This window comes from Hemiscyllium ocellatum, unplaced genomic scaffold (genome assembly GCF_020745735.1).
Source record: "Hemiscyllium ocellatum isolate sHemOce1 unplaced genomic scaffold, sHemOce1.pat.X.cur. scaffold_2085_pat_ctg1, whole genome shotgun sequence".
Lineage (NCBI taxonomy): Eukaryota > Metazoa > Chordata > Chondrichthyes > Orectolobiformes > Hemiscylliidae > Hemiscyllium > Hemiscyllium ocellatum.
The window spans coordinates 32,741-53,490 of NW_026867967.1; the positions used below are offsets into that span (position 1 = coordinate 32,741).

At 54.2% G+C, this 20,750-nt stretch overlaps 1 protein-coding gene across 1 annotated transcript in view; it reads left to right on the plus strand.

The window, feature by feature from the left end:
- Positions 1-6,010: 6,010 nt before the first annotated feature.
- Positions 6,011-20,750, plus strand: part of LOC132811100 (ribosomal protein S6 kinase alpha-5-like) — a gene marked incomplete at its 3' end in the record, with an annotated part of 45,015 nt that continues 30,275 nt past the window's right edge. The window contains exons 1-2 of the mRNA XM_060822759.1: positions 6,011-7,075; positions 18,321-18,392. Of these exons, the coding sequence (XP_060678742.1) occupies positions 7,021-7,075; positions 18,321-18,392 (127 nt within the window). The remainder of the gene's footprint in view (positions 7,076-18,320; positions 18,393-20,750) is intronic.

The following is a 20,750-nucleotide window of genomic DNA, read 5'->3' on the forward strand; positions in this document are numbered from 1 at the left end:
ACAGACCCTTCGGCCCAACCCGTCCATGCCAACCCGATATCCCAACCCAATCTAGTCCCACCTGCCAGCACCTAGCCCATATCCCTCCAAACCCTTCCTATTCATATACCCATCCAGATGCCTCTTAAATGTTGCAATTGTACCAGCCTCCACCACTTCCTCTGGCAGCTCATTCCATACACGTACCACCCTCTGTGTGAAAAAGTTGCCCCTTAGGTCTCTTTTATATCTTTCCCCTCTCACCCTAAACCTATGCCCTCCAGTTCTGGACTCCCCGACCCCAGGGAAAAGACTTTGTCTATTTAGGAGGTAAAAACAATGACTTGCAGATGCTGGAAACCAGATTCTGGATCAGTGGTGCTGGAAGAGCACAGCAGGTTCTGGCAGCATCCAAGGAGCAGCGAAATCGACGTTTCGGGCAAAAGCCCTTCATCAGGAATAAAGGCAGTGAGCCTGAAGCGTGGAGATAAACCTCTATAAGGTCACCCCTCAGCCTCCGACGCTCCAGGGAAAACAGTCCCAGCCTGTTCAGCCTCTCCCTGTAGCTCAGATCCTCCAACCCTGACAACATCGTTGTAAATCTTTTCTGAACCCTTTCAAGTTTCACAACATCTTTCCGATAGGAAGGAGACCAGAATTGCACGCAATATTCCAACAGTGGCCTAACCAATGTCCTGTACAGCCGCAACATGACCTCCCAACTCCTGTACTCAGTACTCTGACCAATAAAGGATTATCTAAATTCCAGGCCCAGGCTGTTATTTAATGAGTGAAACGGTACAACAGGCTGGGTGAACTTCTACATGAATCACAAAATAAGGTAGTTTGCAGGTAATGAAGATGCTGAATGCAATACTGTCCTCCGTCGCGAGAGGGACGGAGTTTAAAAGCAGGGAGGTTATGCTGCAGTTGTACAAGGTGCTGGTGAGGCCACACCTGGAGCACTGTGTACAGTCTGGGTCTCCTTACTTGGGAACGAATGGACTAGCCCTGGAGGGGTTTGGAGAGGAGGTTGGTTCCGGGGTTGGTTTATGAGGAGACTGGGATTATCCTGATTGGGATTTGGAAGTGAGGAAGGGAATCTTATAGAGACAAATAAAACGATGCAGGGAGTGGATAAGATGGAAGCAGGGAGGCTGCTTCCACTGAAACTAGAACCAGGGGGTACGGCCCCAAAATAAAGGGGGGACAGGTTTCGGACGGAGCTGAGGAGGGACAGCTTCACCCGGAGGCTTGGGAATCTGTGGAATTCCCTGCCCAGTTGAGACTTCCTCGCTGTATGTTTTTACAGCAAACAGAGAGAGTTCTGAACAATGAAGGAATGAAGGGTTCTGGGGAGCAGGCAGGTGGGTGGAGCTGAGTCCACAGAAAGGTCAGCCACCATCTTATTGAATGGCAGGGACAGGCTCGAGGGGCCGAATGGCTTCCTCCAGCTCCTACTCCTCATGTTCCTATTAACCTCTCCTCATCAGGCAGGCCCTCCATACCTGGGAGCAGCCGAGGGAATCTTCTCTGGCCTTGCCTCGAGTGCTAGCAGCTCCACCCCTCGGTACAGGATCTCTGCACGTTACCCCGGTTGCGGCCTGCCATTTTAAGAAAACCTCTCTAATTCTATAAACTCATAGAGATGTACAGCACGGAAACAGACCCTTCGGTCCAACCCGTCCATGCTGACCCAGATATCCCAACCCAATCTAGTCCCACCTGCCAGCACCCGGCCCATATCCCTCCAAACCCTTCCTATTCATATACCCATCCAGATGCCTCTTAAATGTTGTCATTGTACCAGCCTCCACCACTTCCTCTGGCAGCTCATTCCATACACGTACCACCCTCTGGGTGAAAAAGTTGCCCCTTAGGTCTCTTTTATATCTTTCCCCTCTCACCCTAAACCTATGCCCTCTAGTTCTGGACTCCCCCACCCAAGGGAAAAGATTTTGCCTATTTACCCTATCCATGCCCCTCATAATTATATAAACCTCTATAAGGTCACCCCTCAGCCTCCGACGCTCCAGGGAAAACAGCCCCAGCCTGTTCAGCTTCTCTCTGTAGCTCAGATCCTCCAACCCTGGCAACATCCTTGTAAATCTTTTCTGAACCCTTTCAAGTTTCACAACATCTTTCCGATAGGAAGGAGACCAGAATTGCACGCAATATTCCAACAGTGGCCTAACCAATGTCCTGTACAGCCGCAACATTACCTCCCAACTCTTGTACTCAATACTCTGACCAATAAAGGAAAGCATACCAAATGCTGCCTTCACTATCCTATCTACCTGTGACTCCACTTTCAAGGAGCTATGAACCTGCACTCCGAGGGCTCTTTGTTCAGCAACACTCCCCAGGACCTTACCATTAAGTGTATAGGTCCTGCTAAGATTTGTTTTCCCAAAATGCTGCATCTCGCATTTATCTGAATTAAACTCCATCTACCACTTCTCAGCCCATTGGCCCATCTGGTCCAGATCCTGTTGTAATCTGAGGTAACCCTCTTCGCTGTCCACTACACCTCCAATTTTGGTGTCATCTGCAAACTTACTAACTGTACCTCTTATGCTCACATCCAAATAATTTATGTAAATGACAAAAAGTAGAGGGCCCAGCACCGATCCTTGTGGCACTCCACTGGTCACAGGCCTCCAGTCTGAAAAACAAGCCTCCACCACCACCCTCTGTCTTCTACCTTCAAGCCAGCTCTGTATCCAAATGGCCATACTCCAATCATTTTGAAATAAAGGTCAGTATTAGAAGGTACAACTTACTGTTTGTACTCAGTGTGATGATGGTGTCACTTTAACAAGTTAATTTTAGTCCTTGGGTTTTATCTGGATACATTGGTATAGCAGCTGCCCTGCCCAGGACTGCGAGACACTCCAGGGGGCTGTGAACACAGCCCAGTCCCTCTCACAAACCCAACCTTCCATCCACCGACTCCATCTACACTCCCCACTGCCTCGGGAAGGCAGCTGACATCATCAGAGACCCCTCCCAGCCCGGTTATAATCCCTCCCACCCTCTTCCGGCGGGTGGAAGATACAAAAACTCAAACACACGCACCATCAGATTCAAGAACAGCTTCTTCCCCGTTATTATCCGAGTCACGAATGGACGTCTCGAATTTTAAATCTCAGGTTGACCTCGCGCTCCCTGTGCATCTTCTCTGCTGCTGTATTCCTCCCTCTGTTCTATCACCCACTTTGTATGGTATACTCTGCTATACTGCACACAAAACAAACCTTTCACTGTACTCAGGTACACGGGTCAATAATAAATCAAACCAATCAATATCTGGAGTCGGGTGATGATGAGGAATCCACTGCTGCTTGTCAGAAACAAGGGTCCCTTCTGGGAAGGAAACTGCCATCCATACCCAGACTGGGTCTACACGTGACTCCAGACCCACAGCAATATCACTGACTCCCAACTACCCCCTGGGTAATTAGGGATGGGCAATAAATACTGGCCCAGCCTGCGCCTCCCGCCCCCATTCCTCTGAGTGAATTTTCACAAAAACCTGTCGACAACACAAACAGAAACTGATAGTTGTGGAAATCACCAGCAGTTCCAGACAAATTCACCCCCTCGGGGGGGAGGGGTCAGCAAATTACCTGCAAATAACAGTGAGTCACACAACTGTGAAAAGGCAAACTGTCCTTTGGAAAGGAAAGGGGACTTTTCCTTTCAGATAGACTTGGTCCGGACAGGGAGATCACCGTGTGCCCACAATGTTACCTCTCCACCTGAAGCAGCTGCCCATGGAAGGAATCACTGGGCTTGGTTGCAGGGTGGAAGCAGGCCATTCAGCCCATCAATTCCGAACCCCTCCTCCGAAGAGCATCCAAGCCAGACAGCACGCCCAACGCCGACCCCTGTAACCCTGCATTTCCCCCCAGCTCACCCACCCTAACCTGCACATCCCTGGGCACTATGGGACAATTTAGCACGGCCAATCCACCCTAACCTGCACATCCCTGGGCACTATGGGACAATTTAGCACGGCCAATCCACCCTAACCTGCACATCCCTGGGCACTATGGGACAATTTAGCACGGCCAATCCACCCTAAGCTGCACATCCCTGGGCACTATGGGACAACTTAGCACGGCCAATCCACCCTAACCTGCACATCCCTGGGCACTATGGGGCAATTTAGCACGGCCAATCCACCCTAACCTGCACATCCCTGGGCACTATGGGGCAATTTAGCACGGCAAATCCACCCTAACCTGCACATTCCTGGGCACTATGGGACAATTTAGCACGGCCAATCCACCCTAACCTGCACATCCCTGGGCACTATGGGGCAATTTAGCACGGCCAATCCACCCTAACCTGCACATCCCTGGGCACTATGGGGCAATTTAGCACGGCCAATCCACCCTAACCTGCACATCCCTGGACACTATGGGACAATTTAGCACGGCCAATCCACCCTAACCTGCACATCCCTGGGCACTATGGGACAATTTAGCACGGCCAATTTACCCTAACCTGCACATCCCTGGGCACTATGGGGCAATTTAGCACGGCAAATCCACCCTAACCTGCACATCCCTGGGCACTATGGGACAATTTAGCACGGCCAATCCACCCTAACCTGCACATCCCTGGGCACTATGGGACAATTTAGCACTGCCAATCCACCCTAACCTGCACATCCCTGGGCACTATGGGACAATTTAGCACTGCCAATCCACCCTAACCTGCACGTCCCTGGGCACTATGGGACAATTTAGCACGGCCAATCCACCCTAACCTGCACATCCCTGGGCACTATGGGACAATTTAGCACGGCCAATCCACCCTAACCTGCACATCCCTGGGCACTATGGGACAATTTAGCACGGCCAATCCACCCTAACCTACACATCCCTGGGCACTATGGGACAATTTAGCACGGCCAACCCACCCTAACCTGCACATCCCTGGGCACTATGGGACAATTTAGCACGGCCAATCCACCCTAACCTGCACATCCCTGGGCACTATGGGACAATTTAGCACGGCCAATCCACCCTAACCTGCACATCCCTGGGCACTATGGGACAATTTAGCACAGCCGATCCACCCTAACCTGCACATCCCTGGACACTATGGGACAATTTAGCACGGCCAACCCACCCTAACCTGCACATCCCTGGGCACTATGGGACAATTTAGCACAGCCAATCTACGCTAACCTGCACTTCCCTGGACACTATGGGACAATTTAGTATGGCCAATCCACCCTAACCTACACATCCCTGGACACTATGGGACAATTTAGCACAGCCAATCCACCCTAACCTGCACATCCCTGGGCACTATGGGACAATTTAGCATGGCCAACACACATCGAGGCACAGATATGTACAGCAGGGAAACAGACTCTTGGTCCAACTTGTCCATTTATCCTAAATTAATTGAGGACTATATCCCTCTAAACCCTTCTTATTCATATACCCATCCAAATGTCTTTTGGAGAAACCCACACAGACACGGGGAGAACGTACAAATACCACAGAAACAATTGCCCCAGGGTGGAATCGAACCTGTATCCCTGGCGCTGGGAGGCAGCAGTGCTAACCACGAAGCCACCCTACATATAACTTGCTTTACTGTTCCTGTAGACTTAAACCCATCCCCGGTGAGTGACAGCCTATTCCACCATAATCAGGAACGTGACTGCGAGGTGACCTAGGGCATGGGCAGAAGTTACAACTACAGCTCAAAGCAAACAGGGCTGGAGCAGAAGGCCCCTGGAGGAGCTGTGTAGCCTCTACTGGAGCAAGTTTATGGCTCGTTTCTGTCTCAGTCTGCCCCAGCATTCTGCTTCCCGTTGTTTGTAAGCATATTTTTAAATAAAATTCTACCCCCCCCCCCCAAATCTCCCAGCCTCTGGGAGTTACAAATGCAGAGGCCTTTGCAAAGTGGTGTTGAAATATGATCTCTTGCGGCCTCCGTACCGGAGCTTGTGTGTGTTGTAATGTTCTGTTTCGCATTTTCTCTCTCTCTCTCTGTAATCTGAACCAACCCTCGACATTTCCCGGAAGAATGCAGAGAGAGAGAGAGAGAGCCGCCAAACCACACAGACACACAAGGGGCGGGGAGTGAAATCGCATTACCGACTGGATTCAGAGACAGGGAGCAGGGCACAGGTATCAGGCGAGAGAGAGAGGAGGAGAATATAACCCTTCTCCAAACCTTTGCTAGTTTGCAAAAGTGAGTGTCCCAGATCTCCAAAGGGGATGGTGGGGAATTCCCAGTGGCTGAACTGACATCTCTCTCTCTCTCTCTCTCCCCCCACCAGTTTTATCTGGGTGTTTTTATACTTGTGGACAGAGCATTTTGGGTCATTCCACCTTCAAACCTCCCCCCTCACCCCGAGGTTTCCGAGCTGGGAGCGAATGCAACCCGGATCCCGAGCGGGCAGTGTTGCAACTGAAACTGACAAGGTCAATCCCAGCGACGGGAGTGGGCGAAATCGACGGGGGAGGTCGCCAAACGGGGAAGGAGAATCAAGAAGAGGGTCTCTTGCAACATTGTATCAGAAATCGACACTGGAAATTGGCAACATTGTATCTGAAATCGACATGAGACCCTTGCAACATTGTATCTGAAATCGACACTGGAAATTGGCAACATTGTATCTGAAATCGACACTGGAAATTGGCAACATTGTATCTGAAATCGACACTTGAAATTGGCAACATTGTATCTTCCATCTGCAACATTTGAAATTGACAGGATACCACCACCACCAGGGTGGAATTGAGCAGAAATTCCCTAACCTTGGAGGTTGAAATTGACAAGGAATCCACCCACGCCTCACCGACCCTCCTTCCTCCCTTCTCCTTGTGGTTCCACACCCCTTTCCCTTGGACATGTTTTTAGGTGTTTTTGCCTGCATTGTGTTAGATCCGCCGCCCAGACACTGAGATCAGCCGAATTCAATCCACCTCGTCCTTTCTTTTGGACTGCAAGAGATACTTGCCATCTTCCTGGTTTTGTTTCCATCAAATCCACACACACAAAAAAAACATGGAGGACAGCACAGAAGATGACAGCTGCACAGTCAAACATGAACTTAAAAATGGTGAGCTGGACCTTGTGTGGGTTTTAGAGGGGGATTCACAGAAGGCAATGCAATGTGTGTTGATCCAACCTTTCCCCACCTTCCCCCCCACCCCATTTACCCATGCCTTGTTCATCTCCTCCTCCTCCTGCTGTTGGGTGGAGGTGGAGCTAGAGAGACGTGGGTGCACCCCACAGTAGACTGAGTTGGCCGCTCGACTATTGGCTATTTGTTTGGGGGGGGGATGTGTTTCCCCCCCCCCCCCAGTATCTGGGTGGCGGGGGAGAGTCACTGGATTGGCGTACTGGGGGAGGGGCAGTGCTTGGGAGTGAGCCACAGGAGCGAGTGACTTCCCTTCCCTTGCTGTGGGGCTTTTCCATCAGCTCATCCTCCCTGAGGCACTGGTACACAGCAAGATCCCACAGTTGTGAGAAGGGGTTCAATCATCCCTCACGTTGGGTTGGGTCAAATCCAGGGCAGGTTGGGACCGGGGAGAGGGCAGGGTGACGTGAATCCAAACAGCAGCCCTGTGGGTCACTGACCTCCATCTCACACAACAATAGCACTGGCAATGCCCACACCCTCAGCGCTGACCCTCCGACAGTGCCCACACCCTCAGCGCTGACCCTCCGACAGTGCCCACACCCTCAGCGCTGACCCTCCGACAGTGCCCACTCCCTCAGCACTGACCCTCCAACAGTGCAGCACTCCCTCAGCACTGACCCTCCGACAGTGCCCGCTCCCTCAGCACTGACCCTCCGACAGTGCCCACTCCCTCAGCACAGACCCTCCGAAAATGCTGCACTCCCTCAGCACTGACCCTTCGACAGTGCGGCGCTCCCTCAGCACTGACCCTCTGACAGTGCCCGCTCCCTCAGCACTGACCGTCCGACAGTGCCCACTCTCTCAGCACTGACTCTCCGACAGTGCAGCACTCCCTCAGCACTGACCCTCCGACAGTGCAGTGCTCCCCCAGCACTGACCCTCCGACAGTGCCCGCTCCCTCAGCACTGACCCTAAAAGTGCGGCACTCCCTCAGCACTGACCCTCCGGTGCCCACTCCCTCAGCACTGACCCTCTGACGGTGCAGCACCCCCTCAGCACTGACCCTCTGAGAGTGCCCGCTCCCTCAGCACTGACCCTAAAAGTGCGGCACTTCCTCAGCAGTGACCCTCCGACAGTGCAGCGCTCCCTCAGCACTGACCCTAAAAGTGCGGCACTCCCTCAGCACTGACCCTCCGGTGCCCACCCCCTCAGCACTGACCCTCTGACAGTGCCCGCTCCCTCAGCACTGACCCGAAAAGTGCGGCACTCCCTCAGCACTGACCCTCCGGTGCCCACTCCCTCAGCACTGACCCTCTGACGGTGCAGCACCCCCTCTGCACTGACCCTCTGACAGTGCCTACCCCCTCAGCACTGACTCTCCGACAGTGCGGCACTCCCTCAGCACTGACCCTCCAACAGTGCCCACTCCCTCAGCACTGACCCTCTGACAGTGCCACTCCCTCATCACTGACCCTTCGACAGTGCAGCACTCCCTCAGCACTGACCCTCTGACAATGCCCACTCCCTCATGACTGACCCTCTGACAGTGCCCGCTCCCTCATCACTGACCCTCTGACAGTGCGACGCTCCCTCAGCACTGACCCTCCAACAGTGCCCACTCCCTCAGCACTGACCTTCTGACAGCGTCCACTCACTCAGCACTGATCCTCTAACAGTGTCCACTCCCTCAGTACTGCCCCTCTGACAGTGCCAGCTCCCTCAGTACTGACCCTCCGACAGTGCCCACTCCCTCAGCACAGACCCTCCGAAAATGCTGCACTCCCTCAGCACTGACCCTTCGACAGTGCGGCGCTCCCTCAGCACTGACCCTCTGACAGTGCCCACTCCCTCAGCACTGACCGTCCGACAGTGCCCACTCTCTCAGCACTGACCCTCCGACAGTGCAGCACTCCCTCAGCACTGACCCTCTGACAGTGCAGTGCTCCCCCAGCACTGACCCTCCGACAGTGCCCGCTCCCTCAGCACTGACCCTAAAAGTGCGGCACTCCCTCAGCACTGACCCTCCGGTGCCCACTCCCTCAGCACTGACCCTCTGACGGTGCAGCACCCCCTCAGCACTGACCCTCTGAGAGTGCCCGCTCCCTCAGCACTGACCCTAAAAGTGCGGCACTTCCTCAGCAGTGACCCTCTGACAGTGCCCACTCCCTCAGCACTGAACCTCCGACAGTGCCTACTTCCTCAGTACTGACCCTCCGACAGTATGGCCCTCACTCAGCACTGACCCTCTGACAGTGTCCACTCTCTCAGCACTGACCCTCTGACGGTGCAGCACCCCCTCAGTACTGACCCTCTGACAGTGCCCGCTCCCTCAGCACTGACCCTAAAAGTGCGGCACTCCCTCAGCACTGACCCTCCGGTGCCCACTCCCTCAGCACTGACCCTCTGACGGTGCAGCACCCCCTCTGCACTGACCCTCTGACAGTGCCCACCCCCTCAGCACTGACTCTCCGACAGTGCGGCACTCCCTCAGCACTGACCCTCCGACAGTGCCCACTCCCTCAGCACTGACCCTCTAACAGTGCCCACTTCCTCAGCACTGACCCTCCGACAGTGCGGTGCTCCCTCAGCACTGACCCTCCGACAGTGCGGCACTCCCTCAGCACTGACCCTCTGACAGTGCCCACTCCCTCATGACTGACCCTCCGACAGTGCCCACTCACTCAGCACTGACCCTCTGACAGTGCCCACTCCCTCAGCACTGACCCTCTGACAGTGCCCACTCACTCAGCACTGACCCTCTGACAGTGCCCACTTCCTCAGCACTGACCCTCCGACAGTGCCCACTCTCTCAGCACTGACCCTCCGACAGTGCCTACTTCCTCAGTACTGACCCTCCGACAGTGCAATGCTCCCTCAGCACTGACCCTCTGACAGTGTCCACTCTCTCAGCACTGACCCTCTGACGGTGCAGCACCCCCTCAGCACTGACCCTCTGACAGTGCCCGCTCCCTCAGCACTGACCCTAAAAGTGCGGCACTCCCTCAGCACTGACCCTCCGGTGCTCACTCCCTCAGCACTGACCCTCAGACAGTGCGGCTCCCCCTCAGCACTGACCCTCCGACAATGCCTGCTCCCTCAGCACTGACCCTCCGACAGTGCGGCACTCCCTCAGCACTGACCCTCCGACAGTGCCCACTCCCTCAGCACTGACCCTCTAACAGTGCCCACTTCCTCAGCACTGACCGTCCGACAGTGCGGTGCTCCCTCAGCACTGACCCTCCGACAGTGCGGCACTCCCTCAGCACTGACCCTCTGACAGTGCCCACTCCCTCATGACTGACCCTCTGACAGTGCCCACTCACTCAGCACTGACCCTCTGACAGTGCCCACTCCCTCATGACTGACCCTCTGACAGTGCCCACTCACTCAGCACTGACCCTCTGACAGTGCCCACTCACTCAGCACTGACCCTCTGACAGTGCCCACTTCCTCAGCACTGACCCTCCGAGAGTGCGGCATTCCCTCAGTACTGACTCTCTGACAGTGCCCACTCCCTCAGCACTGACCCTCTGACAGTGCCCACTCACTCAGCACTGACCCTCTAACAGTGCCCACTCCCTCAGCACTGACCCTTCGACAGTGCGGCGCTCCCTCGGCACCGACCCTCCGACAGTGCAGCACTCCCTCAGTACTGACCCTCTGACAATGCGGCGCTCCCTCAGCACTGACCCTCCGACAGTGCCCACTCCCTCAGCACTGACCCTTCGACAGTGCCCACTCCCTCAGCACTGACCCTCTGACAGTGCGGCGCTCCCTCAGCACTGACCCTCTGACAATGCGGCGCTCCCTCAGCACTGACCCTCCGACAGTGCGGCACTCCCTCAGCACTGACCATCCGACAGTGCCCACTTCCTCAGCACTGACCCTCCGACAGTGCGCCAATCCCTCAGCACTGACCATCCGACAGTTTCCACTCCCTCAGCACTGACCCTCTGACAGTGCCCTCTCCCTCAGCACTGACCCTGTGACAGTGCCTGCTCCCTCAGCACTGACCCTCCGACAGTGCGGCACTCCCTCAGCACTGACCCTCTGATAGTGTCCACTCTCTCAGCACTGACCCTCTGACGGTGCAGCACCCCCTCAGCACTGACCCTCTGACAGTGCCCGCTCCCTCAGCACTGACCCTAAAAGTGCGGCACTCCCTCAGCACTGACCCTCCGGTGCCCACTCCCTCAGCACTGACCCTCTGACGGTGCAGCACCCCCTCTGCACTGACCCTCTGACAGTGCCCACCCTCTCAGCACTGACTCTCCGACAGTGCGGCACTCCCTCAGCACTGACCCTCCGACAGTGCCCACTCCCTCAGCACTGACCCTCTAACAGTGCCCACTTCCTCAGCACTGACCCTCCGACAGTGCGGTGCTCCCTCAGCACTGACCCTCCGACAGTGCGGCACTCCCTCAGCACTGACCCTCTGACAGTGCCCACTCCCTCATGACTGACCCTCTGACAGTGCCCACTCACTCAGCACTGACCCTCTGACAGTGCCCACTCCCTCAGCACTGACCCTCTGACAGTGCCCACTCACTCAGCACTGACCCTCTGACAGTGCCCACTTCCTCAGCACTGACCCTCCGACGGTGCTCACTCTCTCAGCACTGACCCTCCGACAGTGCCCGCTCCCTCAGCACTAACCCTCCGACTGTGCCCGCTCCCTCAGCATTAACCCTCCGACAGTGCAATGCTCCCTCAGCACTGACCCTCCGACAGCGTCCACTCCCTCAGTACTGACCCTCCGAGAGTGCGGCATTCTCTCAGCACTGACCCTCTGACAGTGCCCACTCACTCAGCACTGACCCTCTAACAGTGCCCACTCCCTCAGCACTGACCCTTCGACAGTGCGGCGCTCCCTCGGCACCGACCCTCCGACAGTGCCCACTCCCTCAGTACTGACCCTCTGACAATGCGGCGCTCCCTCAGCACTGACCCTCCGACAGTGCCCACTCTCTCAGCACTGACCCTCCGACAGTGCCCGCCCCCTCAGCACTAACCCTCCAACAGTTCAATGCTCCCTCAGCACTGACCCTCCAACAGCGTCCACTCCCTCAGTACTGACTCTCTGACATGCCCACTCCCTCAGCACTGACCCTTCGACAGTGCCCACTCCCTCGGCACTGACCATCCGACAGTGCGGCGCTCCCTCAGCACTGACCCTCCGACAGTGCGGCACTCCCTCAGCACTGACCATCCGACAGTGCCCACTTCCTCAGCACTGACCCTCCGACAGTGCGGCAATCCCTCAGCACTGAACATCCGACAGTTTCCACTCCCTCAGCACTGACCCTCTGACAGTGCCCTCTCCCTCAGCACTGACCCTGTGACAGTGCCTGCTCCCTCAGCACTGACCCTCCGACAGTGCGGCACTCCCTCAGCACTGACCCTCTGATAGTGCCCACTTCCTCAGCACTGACCCTCCGACAGTGCGGCACTCCCTCAGGACTGACCCTCCGACAGTGCCCACTCCCTCAGCACTGGTGCTCTGACAGTGCCGTCTCCCTCAGCACTGACCCTCCGACAGTGCCCACTCCCTCAGCACTGACCCTCCGACAGTGCCCACTCCCTCAGCACTGACCCTCCGACAGTGCAGCGCTCCCTCAGCACTGACCCTCCGACAGTGCGGTTCTCTCTCTGCACTGACCCTCCGACAGTGCAGCGCTCCCTCAGTACTGACCCTCCAACAGTGTCCACCCCCTCAGCCCTGACCCTCCGACAGTGCCCACTCCCTCAGCCCTGACCCTCCGACAGTGCTCCCTGAGCCCTGACCCTCCGACAGTGCTCCCTGAGCACTCAGAGTGTCACGTGTGGACAGATATCCATTTGCTCTTTGGTGTTGTGAATGGTTTCTCTCTGTGTTCTCTGTACCTCTCCTCCCTGGTGCTGCCTGTTGCTGCTGGGTTGTGCGAGGTACCCCCCTCGGGGACAGCTGGTGACTCAGTCTGGCTGTTGTGAAGTGCTGGGTGGGGCTGGGTTGAGCGGTTAGTCACTCTGCAGCGAGACTGCAGGTAGGGCTGGTACCCACCTTACACTGGCAGTGAGTCAGTAGCCTTTGTCACCTGGAAATGGGAGAGCAGCACCTACCTCCCCCTCTTTCTGCCCCTCCCTCTCTATTCCTCTGCCCAAGCAACGCCATTTCCTTCGAAAACAAAATCCCCCTCCTCAAACACGATGCAGAGCCCTGCTATTTGGCGATGTGAGGCATCGCCTTGCAGGTGTTACCCAGCTTTGGGTAGCGCATCACCTGCCCACGGGGGTTTGGGGGGGTGGGAGGGTTGTGGAAATGAACACTTAATCTCCTCACGGAACCTGTTGAGTCTTGAGTTACCTTGGTAACCGGGAAAATGGCCGACCTGAGGGATTGGCTCATTTTTGGCGGTCAACAGGTAATTGGTGTTCCTTTCTGGTTGGGTTATCGCAATGCCCCATGGTCTGCCTTGACCTCCTGCCCTTTGACCCCCTGACTCCCACTGGGTTCCAAGGCCCACTGTCATCCTCGTCTGCCGTTCCCTCAGGGAAACACTTCCACAGAAATTGTTGTAACATTCCTTTCCTCACCCATTCCCTCCCTCCCTCCATCATCACTCCTCCCCCCCATTCTTTCTCCCCCATTTCTCTCTCTCTCGCATGCTCCCCCCTCCCCATCAACATTCCATCTCTTCCATTCCTCAGCTCCCTCCCTCCCCAACCCCACTCTCCATCGGCAACTTGCTTTCAGTTTCACGTTCCCTCCCCCCACCCGCGCAGGCTCTAGGCCTGAGCTTAGGCCCTGAATGCGCGAGAGTAAAGCCTGGGATGGCAGGAGGGGAAGAGGAGAGGGGATGGGGGGGGGGGGGGGTTACAATTTGGGCCAGATGGTGGAGTCCAGAAGTGAAACCCTATTCACATAGAGAGCATTGGTTCAGGACTGGTCCTGGATTTGAGGCCTAACTCCAAAAGACAAGGCCTGGATCTGAGGGTGAGGCATGATGGGAGGAAGTGAGGGCCTTCGACCTGGGGTGGGGGGGTGAGGCCTACTTCGGGAATTGAAGCCTGCTTCTAGCGCTGAGCCCTGATAGGAAGGTGAACAGAAGCTGTGTTCAGGAAGTGAGGCCAGACCCTGAAAGTGTGAGGCTTATGAGGCCTGGATTGAGAGATGATGCATTAATTGAGCTAAGGCCTGGTTTAGGAGTGAGGCCAGGTCCACATGGTGAGGACAAGTCTGGCATCGGATACCCGGGCTCAGGGTTGAGGCCTGTGTGGGAATATTAGGCCTGGTCTTGTACGGGTAGCCTAGGTCATGGTGATACACTCTAGACCTGAGGCTGGGGCCTGGTTCCTGTGACTTCATGTTCAGGAGGTTAGTTTTCAATTAAAACACAATGAATTGAAATTAATTTCACCCTCTGAGGGTGAGGCCATGGTGTGATTTGAACTCCTGTCCCCCAGATCATTGGCCCTTTGGGATACGATAGGAGTGGCTCCTGCACCACTATTTCCCCTCAGACCAGAGATGGCCTGGGATAATGGAACTGGTCCTGGAGGTGAGACTCAGCCCCAGGCCTGAGGCCTAGTCCCAGCAGTAGGAGATAAGGCCTGGTCACATATTGAGGCTGTACAGCCTGATGAGAGTTTACATCACTTAGGCCTGGTCTGGGATCCAGTCCAGGATGTGGCACCTAGGTCCAGAGGTGAGGACCGGCCTGGGATTTCAAGCCTGGTGCAGGTTTTTGAGGCCGCTTCTTAGAGGGGAGGTCAGGCCTTGGAGAACCTGAGATCTGCTTGGTAAGGAGGGGAGGCTTGGCTTGGGATACCATGATTAGCTCATCTGGTAAGCCCTAATCTGAACTTTGACACCTGGTCCAGAGGTCAGGCCTAGATTTGGAGATTATTGCCTGGTTTGGGAATGGGGCCTGGTCCAGGAGGTCAGGCCTGGTTCAGGAGGTGAAGCCTGGATCTGGATGTTGTCTATGTGGACTTCAGCAAGGCCTTCGACAAGGTTCCTCATGGTAGACCAGTTAGCAAGTTTAGATCACTCAGAATACAGGGAAAGCACAACATTTGGATTCCGAACCAACTCGAAGGTAGAAAACAGAGGGTGGTGGTGGAGGGCTGCTTTTCAGACTGGAGGCCTGTGACCAGTGGAGTGCCACAAGGATCGGTGCTGGGTCCACTATGTTTCATCATTTATATAAATGATTTGGATGCGAAAATAAGAGGTATAGTTAGTGAGGCCTGGTGACAGGGTCAGGCCTGAATGTGGAGGTGATCCTGGTGACAGGGTCAGGCCTGAATGTGGAGGTGGGGCCTGGTGACAGGGTCAGGCCTGAATGTGGAGGTGAGACCTGGTGACAGGGTCAGGCCTGAATGTGGAGGTGAGGCCTGGTCACCGGGTCAGGCCTGAATGTGGAGGTGAGGCCTGGTGACAGGGTCAGGCCTGAATGTGGCGGTGAGGCCTGGTGACAGGGTCAGGCCTGAATGTGGCGGTGAGGCCTGGTGACAGGGTCAGGCCTGAATGTGGAGGTGAGGCCTGGTGATGGGGTCAGGCCTGAATGTGGAGGTGAGGCCTGGTGACAGGGTTAAGCCTGAATGTGGAGGTGAGGCCTGGTGACAGTATCAGGCCTGAATGTGGAGGTGAGGCCTGGTGACAGTATCAGGCCTGAATGTGGAGGTGATCCTGGTGACAGGGTCGGGCCTGAATGTGGAGGTGAGGCCTGGTGACAGGGTCAGGCCTGAATGTGGAGGTGATCCTGGTGACAGGGTCGGGCCTGAATGTGGAGGTGAGGCCTGGTGACAGGGTCAGGCCCGAATGTGAAGGTGAGGCCTGGTGACAGGGTCAGGCCTGAATGTGGAGGTGAGGCCTGGTGACAGGGTCAGGCCTGACTGTGGAGGTGAGGCCTGGTGACAGAATCAGGCCTGACTGTGGAGGTGAGGCCTGGTGACAGGGTCAGGCCTGACTGTGGAGGTGAGGCCTGGTGACAGGGTCAGGCCTGACTGTGGAGGTGAGGCCTGGTGACAGGGTCAGGCCTGACTGTGGAGGTGAGGCCTGGTGACAGAATCAGGCCTGACTGTGGAGGTGAGGCCTGGTGACAGGGTCAGGCCTGACTGTGGAGGTGAGTCCTATTCTGGGAAACGAGGCCTGGTCCAGGTTGAAACGCCTGGTTCCTGAGACAGATGGTGCACGGCACGACCTGAGAGACCTTTTTTACGACCAGGCTCTGTGAGTTTTGTCATTGCTCTCAGGCAGGAAAGTTTAATCGTTATCCTGGTCTCAGGTAACACCGCTGGATTGGCCGGTGGAGCATGACTGTAACTGGGCCTCTTTGCTTATATAAATACAACCCATTCCTGGCAGATCTCCCAGTGCGAGACTGGGATTTGAAAACAAGAGCAGAATTATTCTCGAGTGGTTTCAGAGGTGCTGCAAGCGATATTTATAGACCCCAGAGATTTAATATGGCTCCAAATCACAGAGAGAAATCCTGAGTTGAAACAGATCAGCACAACTCAATTGTTTATAAGAAAAATTCCTTTGTACTGCCCCTTACTGCCATACCACACATTCCTGCAATTCTTCAGCAGTGGAATCAAATCGAGAGATGGGGGGGTGGGAGAGTCTACACATAGAATGCAAGGTACCTGGGAGTGCGTTACAGACTTTAATCTCATCAAGGGATCCAGTGGGATTATATACAGAATAACAGATCCCTGGGAGTGAGTTACAGACTGGAATCTAATTGAGGGGTTCTGGATGGTTTATATACAGAATAACAGATACCCCGGGAGGGAGTTACAGACTGGAATCTGATCGAGGGGTTCGGGGTGATTTATATACAGAATAACAGATACCCCGGGAGGGAGTTATAGACTGGAATCTAATTGAGGGGTTCGGGGTGATTTATATACAGAATAACAGATACCCCGGGAGAGAGTTACAGACTGGAATCTAATCGCGGGGTTCGGGGTGGTTTATATACAGAATAACAGATACCCGGGAGGGAGTTACAGACTGGAATCTAATCGAGGGGTTCGGGGTGGTTTATATACAGAATAACAGATACCCCGGGAGGGAGTTATAGACTGGAATCTAATTGAGGGGTTCGGGGTGGTTTATATACAGAATAACAGATACCTGGGAGGGAGTTACAGACTGGAATCTAATCGAGGGGTTCGGGGTGGTTTATATACAGAATAACAGATCCCCGGGAGTGAGTTACAGACTGGAATCTAATTGAGGGGTTCTGGATGGTTTATATACAGAATAACAGATACCCCGGGAGGGAGTTACAGACTGGAATCTGATCGAGGGGTTCGGGGTGATTTATATACAGAATAACAGATACCCCGGGAGGGAGTTATAGACTGGAATCTAATTGAGGGGTTCGGGGTGATTTATATACAGAATAACAGATACCCCGGGAGAGAGTTACAGACTGGAATCTAATCGCGGGGTTCGGGGTGGTTTATATACAGAATAACAGATACCCGGGAGGGAGTTACAGACTGGAATCTAATCGAGGGGTTCGGGGTGGTTTATATACAGAATAACAGATACCCCGGGAGGGAGTTATAGACTGGAATCTAATTGAGGGGTTCGGGGTGGTTTATATACAGAATAACAGATACCTGGGAGGGAGTTACAGACTGGAATCTAATCGAGGGGTTCGGGGTGGTTTATATACAGAATAACAGATCCCCGGGAGTGAGTTACAGACTGGAATCTAATCGAGGGGTTCGGGGTGGGGTTTATATACAGAATAACAGATACCCCGGAGGGAGTTACAGACTGGAATCTGATCGAGGGGTTCGGGTGGTTTATATACAGAATAACAGATACCCCGGGAGGGAGTTACAGACTGGAATATAATCGAGGGGTTCGGGGTGGGGTTTATATACAGAATAACAGATACCCCGGGAGGGAGTTACAGACTGGAATCTGATCGAGGGGTTCGGGGTGGTTTATATACAGAATAACAGATACCCCGGGAGGGAGTTACAGACTGGAATCTAATCGAGGGGTTCGGGGTGGGGTTATATACAGAATAACAGATACCCCGGGAGTGAGTTACAGACCGGAATCTAATCGAGGGGTTCAGTGGGGTTAGATACCTTCCCCCTTCCTGTCTGGAGCAGGGATATATTTCAGATGGCTCCCGAGATCCGTGATGTCTGGAATTCTGTGCGGAAAGCCTGTTTCTCCATAACGTTTGATCTCTCTCTGTTACAGCAAACCTGACAGGACACCCGGAAAAAGTGGGAATGGAAAACTTCGAGCTCCTGAAGGTCCTAGGGACAGGAGGTGAGATCCAGCTGCTCAAACTCTGTAATGTAGGAGGGTTAAACACAGAGAACACTGAGGGAGGTTTACTCTGTATCTAACCCCGTGCTGCCCCTGTCCTGGGGGTGTTTGATGGGGACAGTGTGGAGGGAGCTTTACTCTGTATCTAACCCCGTGCTGTCCCTGTCCTGGGTGTGTTTGATGGGGGACAGTGTACAGGGAGCTTTACTCTGTATCTAACCCTGTGCTGTCCCTGTCCTGGTGAGTATTTGATGGGGGACAGTGTAGAGGGAGCTTTACGCTGTATCTAATCCCGTGCTGTCCCTGTCCCTCCAAACCCTTCCTATTCATATACCCATCCAAATGCCTCTTAAATGTTGTCATTGTACCAGCCTCCACCACATCCTCTGGCAGCTCATTCCACACACGTACCACCCTCTGTGTGAAAAAGTTGCCCCTTAGGTCTCTTTTAAATCTTTCCCCTCTGACCTTTAACCTATGCCCTCTAGTTCTGGACACCCCGACCCCAGGGAAGAGACTTTGTCTATTTATCCTATCCATGCCCCTGATAATTTTGTAAACCTCTATAAGGTCACCCCTCAGCCTCTGACGCTCCAGGGAAAACAGCCCCAGCCTGTTCAGTCTCTCCCTGTAGCTCAGATCCTCCAACCCTGGCAACATCCTTGTAAATCTTTTCTGAACCCTTTCAAGTTTCACAACATCCTTCCGATAGGAAGGAAACCAGAATTGCATGCAATATTCCAACAGTGGCCTAACCAATGTCCTGTACAGCCGCAACATGACCTCCCAACTCCTGTACTCAATACTCTGACCAATAAAGGAAAGCATACCAAACGCCTTCTTCACTATCCTATCTACTTGCGACTCCACTTTCAAGGAGCTATGAACCTGCACTCCAAGGTCTCTTGGTTCAGCAACACTCCCTAGGACCTTACCATTAAGTGTATAAGTCCTGCTAAGATTCACTTTCCCAAAATGCTGCATCTCGCATTTATCTGAATTAAACTCCATCTGCCACTTCTCAGCCCATTGGCCCATCTGGTCCAGATCCTGTTATAATCTGAGGTAACCCTCTTCGCTGTCCACTACACCTCCACTGTTGGTGTCATCTGCAAACTTAATAACTGTACCTCTTATGCTCGCATCCAAATCATTTATGTAAATGACAAAAAGTAGAGGGCCCAGCACCGATCCTTGTGGCACTCCACTGGTCACAGGCCTCCAGTCTGATAAACAACCCTCCACCACCACCCTCTGTCTTCTACCTTTGAGCCGGTTCTGTATCCAGATGGCTAGTTATCCCTGGAGAAAGTTGCAGGACTGAGACAGAGGGCTGGGAATATGATTGTTCAGTGAGATCTATCACAGACACGGCCTCCTGGTTCACTTGATGATTGGGTGAATTGAGTTAATGCCTGTGGGGACTGACTACTGTGGTGTCGGAGAGATCGGGATGCCTTTATCCATCAACGCTGAACAGGAAGTTGACAGATGCAGCTCTTGATGATTGTCAAGGAAGTGGGACATAAAAATGGGGAAGTTTTGCTCCAACCGTGCAGGGCACTGGGTAATTTATCCAAAGAGACAGTTCTGGTCTCCTAACGTCAAAAGGAATGCGTTTGCAGCTGATGTGTTTTGGAAAGGTTCCTGGTTGATTCCTGGTCTGAGGTGCGGGCCCCTTCTGGAGTACTGGGTCCAGTTCTGGTCGGGGACAAAGTGAGGTCTGCAGATGCTGGAGATCAGAGCTGAGAATGTGTTGCTGGAAAAGCGCAGCAGGTCAGGCAGCATCCAAGGAGCAGGAGATTCGACGTTTCGGGCATGAGCCCTTCCTCAGGAATGAGGAGGGTGTGCCCAGCAGGCTAAGATAAAAGGTAGGGAGGAGGGACTTGGGGGGAGGGGCGATGGAGATGCGATAGGTGGAAGGAGGTCAAGGTGAGGGTGATAGGTCAGAGTGGGGTGGGGGTGGAGAGGTCAGGAAGAAGATTGCAGGTTAGGAAGGCGGTGCTGAGTTTGAGGGATTTCCCAGGATGTTGCTGGGTGTGAGGGTCTGGAGAGGCTGGATGGGCCGGGACTGTTTTCCCTGGAGTGTCGGAGGTAGGAGAGTTATGAGGGTTAACGGTGGCTGTGTTTTCTCGTGGATGGGGCATTCCAAGACCAGGGAATATATTTGTGAAGGTGGGAGGAGAGAGGTTTTAAAATGGAGGGACAAATTGTTCTGCACAGGGGGTGGTTTGTATGTAAATGAATTCATAAGGTCAAAGAGATGAAACAGACCCTTCGGTCCAACCCGTCCATGCTGACCAGATATCCCAACCCAACCTAGTCCCACCTGCCCATATCCCTCCAAACCCTTCCTAT